Source organism: Cryptomeria japonica, chromosome 9 (genome assembly GCF_030272615.1).
Source record: "Cryptomeria japonica chromosome 9, Sugi_1.0, whole genome shotgun sequence".
In the NCBI taxonomy this organism is placed as follows: domain Eukaryota; kingdom Viridiplantae; phylum Streptophyta; class Pinopsida; order Cupressales; family Cupressaceae; genus Cryptomeria; species Cryptomeria japonica.
The window spans coordinates 563766861-563781426 of record NC_081413.1 but is presented as its reverse complement, the minus strand read 5'-3'; the positions used below and the strand labels follow the sequence as shown (position 1 = coordinate 563781426).

Sequence of the window (14566 nt, the reverse complement as noted above, 5' to 3'; positions counted from 1 at the left end):
GAGAGTGAAATTGAGGATTTAATTTATGAAACTATACTTGGGTACAGCCTTGGGTGCTTGGGTCACCCAGGAAGAACCCAAGTTGTACCCAAGTTGTACCCAAACCGCACCCGCACCTGAACAGTACTTGTACCAAGACCCAAGCTAAAACAAAAGAACTCAGTATCTTAGCAAAGTATGGTACAAGAGGATGAGGCCTCTACATCACAAAGTGATTCCTATTCTAAGGGAGATTGTCACGGGTCTTCCAAAGTTCAATATTGAACAACAGGTCATATGTAGAGATGCTCACTTGGCAAGCATGCCCAGGATACTTTCCTAAGCAACAAGCATACGTATAAGGAGACTCTAGACTTAGTGCATTCAAATGTTTGTTGACCAATGTCACTAGGATCAATTTTGGGAAGCATGTATTATGTTTCATTCCTTGATGACTTCTCTCGCAAGGTGTTGGTCCACTTCTTAAAGATCAAGGATAAGATATTTAGCAAGTTTTACAAAGCTCTAGTGGAAAATCAGACGAGGAAAAAGATCAATGTCTTGAGAATGGACAATGGGGGTGAGTATACCTCCAAGGAGTTCAAAGGATTTTTGCAAGGTGTTGTCGGGTAATTAAGAATTAAGGTAAATTGTGTTAGCATCGGCAGTTAACCCGTCGGTTGTTGGCAGTTGGCACCAAGTAACTGATCAGACTCCTTTATATTGTATCTATTTCTAGTCTTTGGACATGCTATTGTAGTCGAACATATTGCTATCATTGTATGTACTGGCTTATTATGAATCAATAGAACACTTGTGAGTTCCATATATTCTGTGTACTTTTGTCATTTATGCAATGTCTTAACCTGACACCCTACGGGGAAAACACAAGGAGGCAAGGATAAAGAGGAAGTTAACAATTCAGTATAACCTACAACAAAATGGGGTTCCAAAGTGGAAGTATTGACCCATTATAGGGGTTTCTAAGGTCATCATTTTTGACTTAGACTTGCCAATGTTTCTTTGGGCAAAGGTATATAATACAACAATCTATATCCAAAACAATTGTCCTCGGAATATCCTGGAGGACAAGACACAATAAGAGGCATTCAATGGTGTGAAGCCAAAGGTGAGTCATTTCCACATCTTTGGTTGTCCAATTTATATCCCTTTACCTGTAGAGAAGAGAATCAAGTTGGAACCTTCTGATAGGAAGGGTTTATTTGTGGGTTACAATGAGACTTAAAAGGCCTACAAGCTGTTTATTCTAAAGTAGAATAAGGTAGTAGTCAATAGGGATGCTAAGTTTGACGAGGGCCTTGCATCCGAGAAGACTAATGAAACCATTCCAGTGACAAAGTATGAGGAGTAGGAAGCTTCAAAGGTTGGACATGGGTCTCCAAAAACACCAGTGGCTTTCAATTCAGGACAAAAACCTTCAAATGAAGAGGGAGAGATTTCAGCCCCTTCAAATTCTATTCAAATACCTTGATGGTTCACACAAGCATTGAGAGATGCTCAAAAGAATGTTGAGGCTCCTAGGAAAACTTTGAGAGAGCAGACCTCCGAAGAAGTTTCCTAACTACATAGCATTGATGAGCAATTTTATAGAGCCTTATAGTTTTAACGAAGCAACAAATCAACAGGTAGCTGATGGATTGGTGTACAAATCCTTCCTGACTAAGAGGAAATGTTGAGTTTTTAACTCAGATAGGAACTTCCACACAAGTTCAGTGTGAATCTGTGGAAAGAGTTCAAATTATTCTGTTTTGTATTTCACTTTTAAGGATTTAAGTGAAGGTCTTTCATTTAGCTAATTAATTCTAATAACATGTAAATAATCATTAATGACTTAAACTTATCTTTCATAATGTCCCCTTTTGGGATTGCCCTAAATCTTGCCCTTACTAATATCAACTGCTGGCTTCCTCTCTGTTATGTTCACTCCTTGATCATTATATATAGCCTAAATGAAGTAATTATTATTATTATTAATTAATATAATAATTATCAACAAATGATTACTTGGAATCATTAAATATTTATTTATTTATTAAATATTAATTAATATTCTTGGAATATTTAAATAAAATAAATTAATATTATAAATAAATATTACATATTTAACAATGTATAACTGTAATTGATCAATAATAAATTAATAAATAAATGTTCATTATCATAACAACGTAATTAGAAACAAATATAATAATAAATAAATTCAGAAAACAAATATTCAATAAAAACAATATATATTAGAATAGCACTCATCCTGAGCAATAAATAAAGTTAATTATTAAACCAAATACTAAGTAGACTGCTGGTGTCAGAGATTGTCCCCTCAACAATAGACAGTGATATTCAACAAGAGTGGTGTCATAAGGCTACGATTTGTCTCCAAAGGAATGCTTTAACCGGGACCAAGTATAATGATTAAGGGATATCGGTGTCCACCAAATCTTCTTTTCAACGCCTATGAAGATAAAGGTAACTAAGGCATCGATTAGACCTGAATAAAAATAACAAATAATAATAATTACCGAAGGGTGCGGGTTGAGTAATAAACCGATTTGTTTAAGTTGAAGAGAGGTGTCTCTTAAATGATGTAACTATTCAACAAGATATAAGATGGCAATTAAGATCTCTTCCATCACGGCATCGGGGATAGTTATGTTCACTCCTTGATCATTATATATAGTCTAAATGAAGTAATTATTATTATTATTAATTAATATAATAATTATCAACAAATGATTACTTGAAATCATTAAATATTTATTTATTTATTAAATATTAATTAATATTCTTGGAATATTTAAATAAAATAAATTAATATTATAAATAAATATTACATATTTAACAATGTGTAACTGTAATTGATCAATAATAAATTAATAAATAAACGTTCATTATCATAACAATGTAATTAGAAACAAATATAATAATAAATAAATTCAGAAAACAAATATTTAATAAAAACAATATATAATAGAATAGCACTCATCCTGATCAATAAATACTGTTAATTATTAAACCAAATACTAAGTAGACTGCTGGTGTCAGAGATTGTCCCCTCAACAATAGACAGTGATATTCAACAAGAGTGGTGTCATAAGGCTATGATTTGTCTCCAAAGGAATGCTTTAACCGGGACCAAGTATAATGATTAAGCGATATCGGTGTCCACCAAATCTTCTTTTCAACGCCTATGAAGATAAAGATAACTAAGGCATCGATTAGACCTGAATAAAAATAACAAATAATAATAATTACCGAAGGGTGCGGGTTGAGTAATAAACCGATTTGTTTAAGTTGAAGAGAGGTGTCTCTTAAATGATGTAACTATTCAACAAGATATAAGATGGCAATTAAGATGTCTTCCATCACGGCATCGGGGATAGTTACAGATCAGGTAAAGAATTCTAACAGCGACTTCGTATTAAATGTAGCAAATACCCCAGAAGATTCATGGTAATGTGACTACAACAGGAATAGTTTGTATATCATTGATAAGCAGTAATTAAAGACCACTGCACATTAAATAGGAAATCAGCATATGCAGCGAATCTTATAATGATTAAAAAATAATCACTGAGAAGGTGGTAATATCGTTAACAACAATTCATGTTAAGGAGCAAGCCTGAAACAATAAAGAAGAGCATGACTTGATCAACCAAGTAATTCCATGAGAAGCGATTAAGATAATTAAGATTATCTTTGGCATCGGTTTATAAAAAAAGGTGCAAATGCTAAGGAGAGGCAAGTCAGTAATTAAAGGATAATAAACAGTAACAAAGATGTGTATGAGTTAACAATTATGTTTATTAATAAACAAAGAGATATGAATCCTCAAATGAAGTGAGGTGCCCCTTATGGAAATTAAAGATATAAAATAGAATGAGAGACATGTGGAAAGGGGAAGGATGTATCTTTCTTATCCAAGTCTGAGTGCCCAAGTAGAGCAGTAGAAATACCAAGCTTGGATGCATGAGGAAAAATATATAAAAAAAAGGAATATATTTGGGAGAGTGGGTTGTAAGTGTATTAGAAGAAGATAGTTGGAATACATTCAATACATAAAAGATTAATTGAAAAGTGTATATGATAAGCAGATTACAAGGAGGACATTGTGATCTCTATAAATCAGACTTGTGACCAGATCTATAGTAGTCTCAAAGGTGATATAAAGAACATCTTTGTGAAGAGAATTGTGTGGGAGACTTATAGTCATTTCATAAAATTGGAAGATCAAGTTGAAAGGGAGAACTATAGCATAAGTTGTTGAGAATCTATTTTATTACGACTCCAATCTGAGGGCTCAGTTGGGCAGCAGCAATGTCATATATCTCAAGGTTACAAATCAGAGAAAATTGTCAAGATAAGTTCCATCCTCCAAACTAATCTTAGAATAGTGGGGCATTATATCTTCCCAGGAACAAACTTATCTTAGAATAGGAACGGTATGGGTAGCGTAGTGGGGCATTATATCTTCCAAGTTATCTCTTGTAAGAGATAAGGATACTTTTTGGAAGATTAGGTTTTTAGCTGAATTAGTATAAAACGACAGGAGCGAAATGGAAGATTGATATTCAGAATTTCTTTTGAAGGAAAGAAGAACTAAGTTTTTAAAAAGGACTGAAAAACTGAATGTACAGTGAATTTATGTGCAGCTGTAACATCACTTGTGGAGGGTACCTTGTAAATTTTTCAAAGGAATGGAAAATTAATTTGAAGATGTAATTATCTATTATGCTTCAACATTTTTTAGATTTCATCATTGTGTGATTTAAGAATATTATTTCATCTGGATTTGAAAATTTTCTTCAAAACCATTGTATTATATACAAAAATCAAGTGGAGTAAGGAATTAACTTTTAGCATCACACATTGATATTGAAGCTAAATGAGATATGGGTCTTGGGTTGTGGATAAATTTATTAAAAGAGACGCATACAAACTATAAAAAAATAATCATTTGACATCTCATGGACATAGTTTAAACCTACAACAGGTATTGTATAAAACCATCATTGGTGTCTATTCCTCAAGTCGGTTTGACTTCATCTCATTATATTATATACAAAAATCAAGTGAAGTGTGGAGTCAACTTGTAGAATCACGCATGGAGTATATAATGGCTTAATTTATTGAAAGGAACCAAGAAGGAAACCACTTCCTAAAGGATGGTGAAATAGAGCCATGGGATGAGGAAAGAAGGAAAGAAATTATACTAGTCCACCGGTGACTGAAGTAGGTCAATCAGACTTGAAAGTGAAATCAGTAACAATAGCATTTACTTTATCTGACATGGAAGCTAAGCAGAGAAGAAATATATCAAGTAACCATGAGTTAGGTCTTTAAGAAGAGTATGTATGATTTTCATATTAGGTAATCGCTAAGACGGTTATCTAAATAACCGCAACATTTAAGTCTTTTTATTATGTTAGTCTCTGATAAAGTTCATTTTTAAAAATCTCCAAATGTGATGGAAAAATATATATGCATTTTTCTTTCATACAGCTTTACAAGTATCTATGTCAAAATATGTAAATTTTGGAGTAAGGCACAATATCACTTGCATAGTAACAAAGGAAACTGAATTATCAAGCACAATTTGCATAAAACAACTCAGTTCCACTTTGAGTTGACCTTTGTTTGGATTGTACTTTGAGGAGGTTCGCAAGAACAAAATATCAAGAGACCAAAAATGGCTACAAATCCTTGTACAGTGATTAAGGTAGTAGTGTGATGTTAGCAATATCACACCAAGCAATGGAGATCTACTAGAATGATACCTTGTTTCTTAGATGCTTGGCCAGGATAAACTTGATGATAATCACAATGAACCATACCAAAGTGCAATTGAACCTTCCAAGAAAATGGTTTGTGAGAAAATATCATTATTTATATGATATATCTAAAAAGTTTTATAGAAGTTTCCTAGTGTTCAAGTGACACTTCTAAGAGACGGAAATGCTTAAAAACTTCGTGTGAAGTCTTCTGATGTCTAGAGACGTCCCCATTGTATCTCCAAGCCAAGACACATGTCCAATATGGGAAACAAGCATTAAGGGTCAGGATACAACCCTCCAGGTAACTGAGTATGAATTAAAAATAGATATTAAAAATAGACCAAGTTAAGAAAGGGAAACTTGAAAAAGGATTTTCATCTTTCAATTTACCATCCTCAAAGAGAAAGAAATAAAATAATAACAAATTTTGCAATCAATGTTGAGCACTCAAGAAATTTTTTTACCATCCTCAAAGAGAAAAGGAAATAAAATAATAACAAATTTTGCAATCAATGTTGAGCACTCAAGAAATTTTCAAAAAAGTAATGAATTGAAGCCTGACAGTATCAATCCAAGAAGCCAATGTCAATTTTCAAAAGTAGCCAAATGCCAACCATTCTGTAACTGAAAAAATGAGAGAGATTACAAAGGATTAAAATCCCATATTCTTATATACGAATTTTGCTTAGGCATATACACCCATATCCTTGAAAATCAGTGATCATAATAATACTACTTTAACAGAAAAACATTTCAAACTATAGTCATGTAGTTTCCACAGTCCATGAAGATATGCATGTAATAGATTTCTGGATTACACTATGTGCAAATTGTTTCCATCAATGTTTCAGATCATACTAAATGATCCATCATCAGGATGAAAATTAGAGAGTGGAGTGAAGAGATTGGCAGCAAACAGAGAAGACTAAATGGATGGAGGGAGAGGTTCTAGAAACTATGAGGGAGAAAAGAAGAGAGAGACTAGAGAATGGATTAAAAATCAAAAGGATAGAATTAAGCGTAGAGTAAGAAAGAAATAGAAAAAATTAATAAAAAAGCAAAATAATACACTTTTAACAAATAAAGGCTTATTTGTGTTAAAAAGAGATTAATTTATACTTAAAATAATATTATTGAATGAAAGTCCAGTCAAAAGCTATTCAGGCTTCGGTCAATTACCGATCAAAAAAAAAATATTATTGAATGAAAGAACTTAGGTATTATAACAAAATATTAAGTATGACTAAATTAATTTATGATGAAAACTATTAAATTAATTACTATATAAATTACTAGATTATGATCATTTAATATCAATTAATATAGTAATACTCAATTATTAAGAAACCTATAAGGTACAATTGAGATAAAAAATGAAATATACAAATAATATATAAACGTAAAGAGAAGGAGAAGCGAATGCATAATCGATTAATTTGAACAAATACCCTATAAACATATTGACAAGTAATTGAACAAAAAACTAAATAAACATATTTGAGAAGGAAATGTACAAATAACAAATAAAGTTATAAACAAATAAGTACTTAATTATTAAGTATTGAAAATGTATATAGGTATGGTGAAAATATGTATAAGATATACTAGTTAGTAAGATTAAGAAGAAGTATGTTGTTAATGTATGTTGTTTATTTGTTATTACATTTTGTTAATTAAAGTATAATAATTAGATAGATTAATTAAAGTAATTGATATAATAATAATATTAATTAGTCGTATAATAATTTATACTTGGTAATATTAATGATGACTAAGGCATAATAATTTATAATATATTAATATGTTGTTAATTTGTTATTTCACTTTGTTTAAATAAAGTATACTAATTAGATAAATTAATAAGAGTATAATAATAATTAAATAAAATATTGATCAATTAAAGTAATTGATATAATACTCAAGTTCTTTCATTCAATTATATTATTTTTAGTATAAATTAATCTCTTTTTAACACAAATAAGCCTTTATTTGTTAAAAGTATATTATTTTAACTTTTTTATTATTTTTTTCTAATTCTTTCTTACTCTATGCTTAGTTCTATCATCTTGATTTTTAATCCATTCTCTAGTCTCTCTTCTTTTCCTCCCACTATTTTCTAGAACTTCTCCCTCCATCTATTTAGTCTGCTTTGTCTGCTGCTAATCTCTTCACTCTGCTCCCTAATTTTCATCCTAGTGATGGATCATGTAGTATGATCCGAAATGTTGATGAAAAAATTTCCACACAGTGTAATCCAGAAATCTATTACAAACATTTTAAACTATCAAGTGAATTATATAAGACTTTTTCAATGAACCAAATTGACAACATAGAGGGCATTTGAAGATTCTCCAGCATGATCAAAAGGACTACATTGCCATGTAAATGACTTTTCAAGTGGTAATTTTACAAGTGTGAAATATAAATTCCATGTGGCGATGGAAGAAAAATCTTTCTATTGTATTTTGGCATTGATAAGAGAAAATTTCCCCTCAATAGCGCATGGAAGACATGGAGGAACACAAATCTCTGAAATACAGCTATGTTCAAAAACTTAAAATTTTGGAAGGTATTTAAAGTGCAAATCACATAGTTCTCTGACTGTTATCATTCTTGGATGTGCTTTACAAAAAAAAACATAATAGACACAGAACTTACGCAGGAATAAAACTACTCACTAAATGTAGACTGCAATCAGCCACAAAGAGGATACCCTTTGGGCAATCAACAGCATTCACAGGAGTCACGTGTGTTGCAGGTTGGAACGAAATTGATGTATAAGCAATTCTTTGGCTATGCCTTGCTGTCTGAAGAAGCCAGGGCCTATCACTAAGAGCAATTATATCTGACTGTAACGAATCGCAAAGTGGAACCAAGAATACTGGAGTTGTGCCTACACGACGCACAGCTATCAACTGAAGTTGGACAGGAAATGAACCTTCTGCTATATCATTTTTGCTAAAAGTATACTTATCTTGACTTTGGCAGCACTCATATGCAACGGTATAAGATGATGTGTTTCCATCCAAAGGACTCATAAAAGCAGGGAGTGAAGATGAAGATGGCAGCTCTGAAGGAAAAATAGAACTTGCTGGCCATTCATAACGAAGCAACATACCATTTCTCAAACCTGAAAGAATATAAAGACGATCAAACAGAACAAGCCTCACATCTTGTGGTACACACCCACTGACAGCAGTGCCCATTGTATTTGTCAGCGATATAGACCCAACAGCAAGGGCTGTAAAATTTTCTCCGGGCACAATTGACAGAAGCTCAACAGAAGGCTTATGTGTTCCAACTACACATATTTTTCCAATCTCAACTCCACTTGGAAAAGGGCCATGTGAACCATCCCCTACCAGACCGATAATAGATGCTGGCACAGAAGTTGGGCTAAGTTCTTCTTGAGGAATAGATATGCAGGATAGCTCAGCCTGAAGTTTTACCTGCTGAATCTCATAAAGTTCATGATCTCCAGATGACAAAGTCCTTATCCCGAGCATAAGTAAAGTACCTGGAGAAGACATTGCCAAAATTATCGTCCGACGAGAAATTGCACCCAAACTGATACTTGCATTGTTTGGAATCCAAGATACACAAAATGGAGATGACAAAGCCAAGCCTGCTGGGTGAGCAGCTGTTGTTGGGGCACACAGGCGCACTTCATTTTGGCAGACTTGGACTAACCACCCATCCTCTACCAGGCCACATGTTAGTGTGCAGGCATTAGGATGAAAACCAATGGCATCCGTAATATCCACAAAGTTCAATCCCACAGATAAAACACGGGTTTCCTCTACAAAAGAAATCACAAGAAACGAATGGTAACAATCACTGTGTTTCATACATAAAGTCCATGTACCAGTTATGCCCTCATATATTGGAGGTGTACTAAGTAGCTTCTCCACATTTATACCATTCCGAATGATTCTTAAAGAGCCTTCACATCCCACACCACAACAAGCAAACATCTGATCTTGCTGTTCATTGTGATAATCAACAAGAGCGATATCCAAAATAGGTGCAATGTTCTGAATCAAGCTTCTGAATGATAGTATACCCTCTTCAATCTTAAGAACTTGACCATCCCCCATCTCTACAAATGCAGCAATAAAACCACCCTTGGTCCATAGCACTGCCTTGCAAGGTGAGCACTTGTAACGGAAATTATTGACATTTATCTTAATTCCCTCCTGACCATCTTGTAAAAACTCAGCTGTAAAAATTTCTCCTGAATCAAGACAAAGGACTAATCTCCGATTGCTAGGGTGGTTTGGTTCCCAACTCCATGAGCATACAGATATGGAAGATGAACTTAATTTTCTTTGGTCGCTGTCAACGCACATAGCTTCACCTCTATCTGCACTACTTATCCCAGAATCACTTAATTGTAATAAAGCAGATGCTGCAACATTAAAGCTTCCTTCTTCATCTCCTTCATGACCTCCACAAAGCATTCCTTTGTCACCTTCAATAGTGTTCCTTTCTCCATCCCCACTCAGTCTGCTTAAACGAATCCGTGAAACAGGTAAAGGATTGCTTTGATCCCTTAAATCAAGGAGGAGAAGGTCACCTTGCCGAAGTAGTAGTGCAAAACCAGGAACATCAGGAATACCTACAACGCTTGATGCTAGAGGTCCAGTAGCACTAAATCGTGCCTTCAAATGAATACTTTGCTCAGTGGTATCACACACTAATAGTTGCAATTCATTTTCAACAGCTCCCCTTCTGCGTTTTCGACAATTCATAATAAATAATAAGTAAACGATATAAGAAGAGAATCAGAAAACAATGTGATCAAGATCGATAAGAGACATTAGTAGAAATAAATCTCACCTATGTAGGAGTACAGCCAAAACTACCTGGGACATTCCTTTACATGAACCCTCAGATTCATTTGAAACAAAACTCATACTCCAAACTGTACCCCAAGCTGTGATTGTCTCCCTTCCTTTCCTTGGCCCTGCTTCTGTCTCAAGTTGTATTCCCGTCTCCCTTGGGTATAAAATCCTCTGTAATTAAAAATGAAAGTATTACTTAGAAATAGAAAGTACATTTCCTAATAGAATAAGAAATTTGATAATCTGCTCCCGTAAAAACATATTTGAATGGGGAGAGAAATATCATCATAATAATTTCAAAACAGATACAAACCTTTTCAACAATGTTATTGCCAGCAATACTAGAGACTGGAAACACTGCCACTCTATCCTCAAATGCCCCAACAGCAACAGCACGACCCCTGTTTCCACATGCAAGTTGTTTGAATTAGACTTCCTTTCAAAGATGCACTTGTAAGGTATATGTACAGATATAAAACAGAATGAATTTATACCATTTCTCTATCTATCATGTCCACTGCACAGATAGAATTACATGTATATTGGCTCAAGAGAAGGTTCAAAGACCTAGACCGCTATTTATTATCTAGAGAGAACTCAGAATACATAAGACTTGTGAGGATATCTCATAGCACTATAGTAACAAAAAAAGATATAGTCCTCCACAGCAACAAAATTGAGACAAAAATTGACAGTAATCCTCCTCCACAAAAAGAACTGATACAATTACATAAATTCTGATTACAAACTCCTATTAAATATCTTTTCCCTCCATCCTATGTTCGTTAATAAAGTGTAAGTAAGTTTAGGGCCTCTGCTGAGGAAGCATATAGGATAGGATCAAAAATAATAACTATATGTACTTTTTTTTATTGCTCCAAGTATAAATGCTTTCAGGCAGTAGGCAATTGCTTCCACATATGAAAGGATGTATTAAAATTTGAGAGACACTTTATGAAAATCTGATTTCAATATGATTCCTCTATTCCCTATTATTTGTAATTGTTACAATTTTTGGAAAAAAATATATAACATCCATTTTGGGAAGTCACAGATTTTGGCGAATATACAGGTGCAATATAACTCAGAACTCAGTTTTTTCATCAGCAAATAACTGATTTATGATTTGGTTCGATTAAGGGATTAATATAGAGTTGTATGATAATGAAATCACTGCTTAAGCATAGCACTGAGTTGGTTATAATAAATATAATTTTCTCTATGTCCAATATTTTGTGAGATAGCTTGTAAGTTTGTTGTGCAAGTGTCTGTGAAAATGATTGATGTTTGCAAAGTATCAATTAAACGTCAGACTATTACATACCAGCACACTGGTTGAATTGATGGTAACTGTTTGATAAAATTCTCCATAGTCTATTTGGGAGAAATATAGCAAAAGGACCAGCATATTACAGTGGTATCAGAGCGGGTGTATCCTGCCATCCTAAAGGGTAAATCAAAAGATGAAGTCTTACGAAGAGTTACTAGAAGATCTTCAGTACTTGCATGAGCATCCAGGTTGGTTTAGAACCATCTTAAAAAAGAAATCAGAAACTAATGAAAATGATTTCTTCAATGTCCAAAACCAGAAAGCCAGTGAAAATGAAGAAATTAAAAAGGTCATGATGAAGGATGTTCTAATTACTTTAGAAGGTGATAATGAGTTAGGCAAAAGGGTGTCTATTGCAGGAGAAAAGTTGGGTCACCTATCTCTATCAAAAGAAGATCTTCTCAGCTCATTGGAGGAAATGGTAAGAGTGTTTGCAAGAGGTGAAACAATCACCCTCTCAGCTCGTTCAAAATGCAATAGCTCTGACAGTGAACTTTTTGGGAGAACATAGATTGCTGAGACACCCGAAAAAGGAGGTAAGACTAGTTGTTACTAATTGCCTTAGTGAAATTATAGGAATTACAGCTCCGAAAATTCCTTACAAAGATGATATAATGAAAGAAGTCTTACAGCTGATTGTGGAGAGTCTTCATGGGTTGCATGATGGCGAAGCCCCCACTTTTAATAGAAGGACAAAATTTTAGACATTATGGAAAAGACTAGATCATGTCCTCATGTTGGACATTCACTATGATGAGTTGATTCTACAAATGTTTCGATGTTTCATTGCTGAAACCAGGAAATGTAACCCTAACAAGGTGAAGACATATATGTTGGACATCTTGTCCGTGATCCTGGATGAGAATGATATTGTTTGTGAGCAGTTGCAGTCTGATTTGCTAGACATTTGGAGAACAGAGTTGCATGTTTCAACTACAGCCTATGACTTCGCAATAAGTTTGATTGAGTTGAAGATTGAGAAGTTCAGGGAACAGCTAACTTCAGAAGAATTGGTCATGTGGGGCTTACAGGTATCACCTCCCCTTCAACTGAGAGACAATCCAGATGTTGATGGGAACGTTTCAGCTATGATTACACCTATCACCTTGCCTGAGGAAAACAATAAGGATAATGATTGCCATATAGTTAAGGAGGAGTTTATGGAGTTAAGAGTCATTCACTACAGGTAAGGGGTTCGCAAGACTCTTCATTGGTGATGTGCAAATTATCATTGATAAAACAGTGGAAGGAAAGACTCCCTTGAGAAGTCTACTTGTGAACACACTACTACTCCAGTAGAACTGCATGATGAGAACATACCATCTTCTAGTGAATCAGCTAAGTTGGAAGTTGAGTGTATGGAGCGAACAAGACTTCCTTGTATCGAGACTCTTAAGTTGGGCACTGGGAAAATTTCTTCAGGTGGAATTAGTGCTGATCTGATTCCAGAGCATAATGCATGCATACATGACATTACAGAAGAAGAAATTCAGTCACAGTCAGATGCTTCACACAGTCTACACAGTTTGTGGAATCAGCTGAAGGTAAATGAGGATGGGATTGTGGCAGCCTTATCCCATCATGATGAGATGCATAAGCTGGTTGAGAATTACCTTTGGATGATTCAGTTAGAGAGGAGACAAAGGGGAATTAAAGTTGAGTCTTCTCTTGATAGTTTGCAGAGGATCAAAGAAGGTATGGGAACAATGAAGACAAACTATTTACACCTTCTCAACTTGGTTGAGATCTATTAAGATGCCTTGAGAAGGAAAGACGAAGAAATTGATGAACTTTGTCTACAGTTGAGCATGGCCCATCCTCCCTTACACAAAGCGGAAGAAATCATTGTTGACCCTCTGGTGTTCTAGGAGTATGATGCAAGAACAATGGAGATCAAACAAGTTATCGAAGGGATTGAGGAAATCTATAAGGAAGAAATGACACAACAGGACTTTAGCACCTTTCCAGTTGATTTCAGTTTACAGATTGGAGAGGAGCATGTTGGTTACAGTTTTCCAGCACCTTCCTCATGGATTTTATCACCTACTTCATTGATTGATGGCTGTTTGACATTGCTGATCAGAATTTGGACAGGTTACTCTTTGAGGGCAGCGGCTATTGAATTGGATAGGAGAGATTGGAACCGCCTAATTGGAGTTAGAGGATGGGTGAATGATGAGTTCTTACCTTCTTGGGGTGATAGAGATACATGTTTCTTCATTTTGGATTTGGTTTATTGGTTGCATGGTGTTGTTCTGATCTATGCCAGCAGCTTGACAGGAGTTGGAATTTGGTTTTATGCACCTAGGTTGGGTGTTATCCATATTTGTAGGAGACCACTATGGGTGGGATGGACCATTGATGACTCAAACACTATGGACTTGGTCATAGACTGGGGTATCTTTGGAGGTTTGGATGGTTCTCATGTTGATATTGTTGATGGAGTAGATCTTTCTGCATTGAGTGGAGAGCCAACTTTTGTTGTTGCCAGCACGGAGGGAATTACACATGGTCACTCAAACATTTCATTGGGGCAGATAGGAGTGTTTCATCTCGACTGTATATTGAGGAGTTCTCACCAGTTTACCTTTAGCTCTCATATACAGAATTTGACTTTGTCA

The 14566-nt window shown here is 34.5% G+C and overlaps 1 protein-coding gene across 3 annotated transcripts in view; it reads right to left on the bottom strand.

Annotated features, from left to right (window-relative positions):
• Nucleotides 1–14566, bottom strand: part of LOC131070903 (uncharacterized) — a 225433-nt gene that overhangs the window by 117509 nt on the left and 93358 nt on the right. For all 3 annotated transcript variants that reach the window (XM_058006585.2, XM_058006577.2, XM_059211334.1), the window contains 3 exons: nt 10929–11016; nt 10611–10786; nt 8450–10502 (listed from right to left, as the gene is read on the bottom strand). In XM_058006585.2, coding sequence (XP_057862568.1) covers nt 8450–10502; nt 10611–10786; nt 10929–11016 — 2317 coding nt within the window. The remainder of the gene's footprint in view (nt 1–8449; nt 10503–10610; nt 10787–10928; nt 11017–14566) is intronic.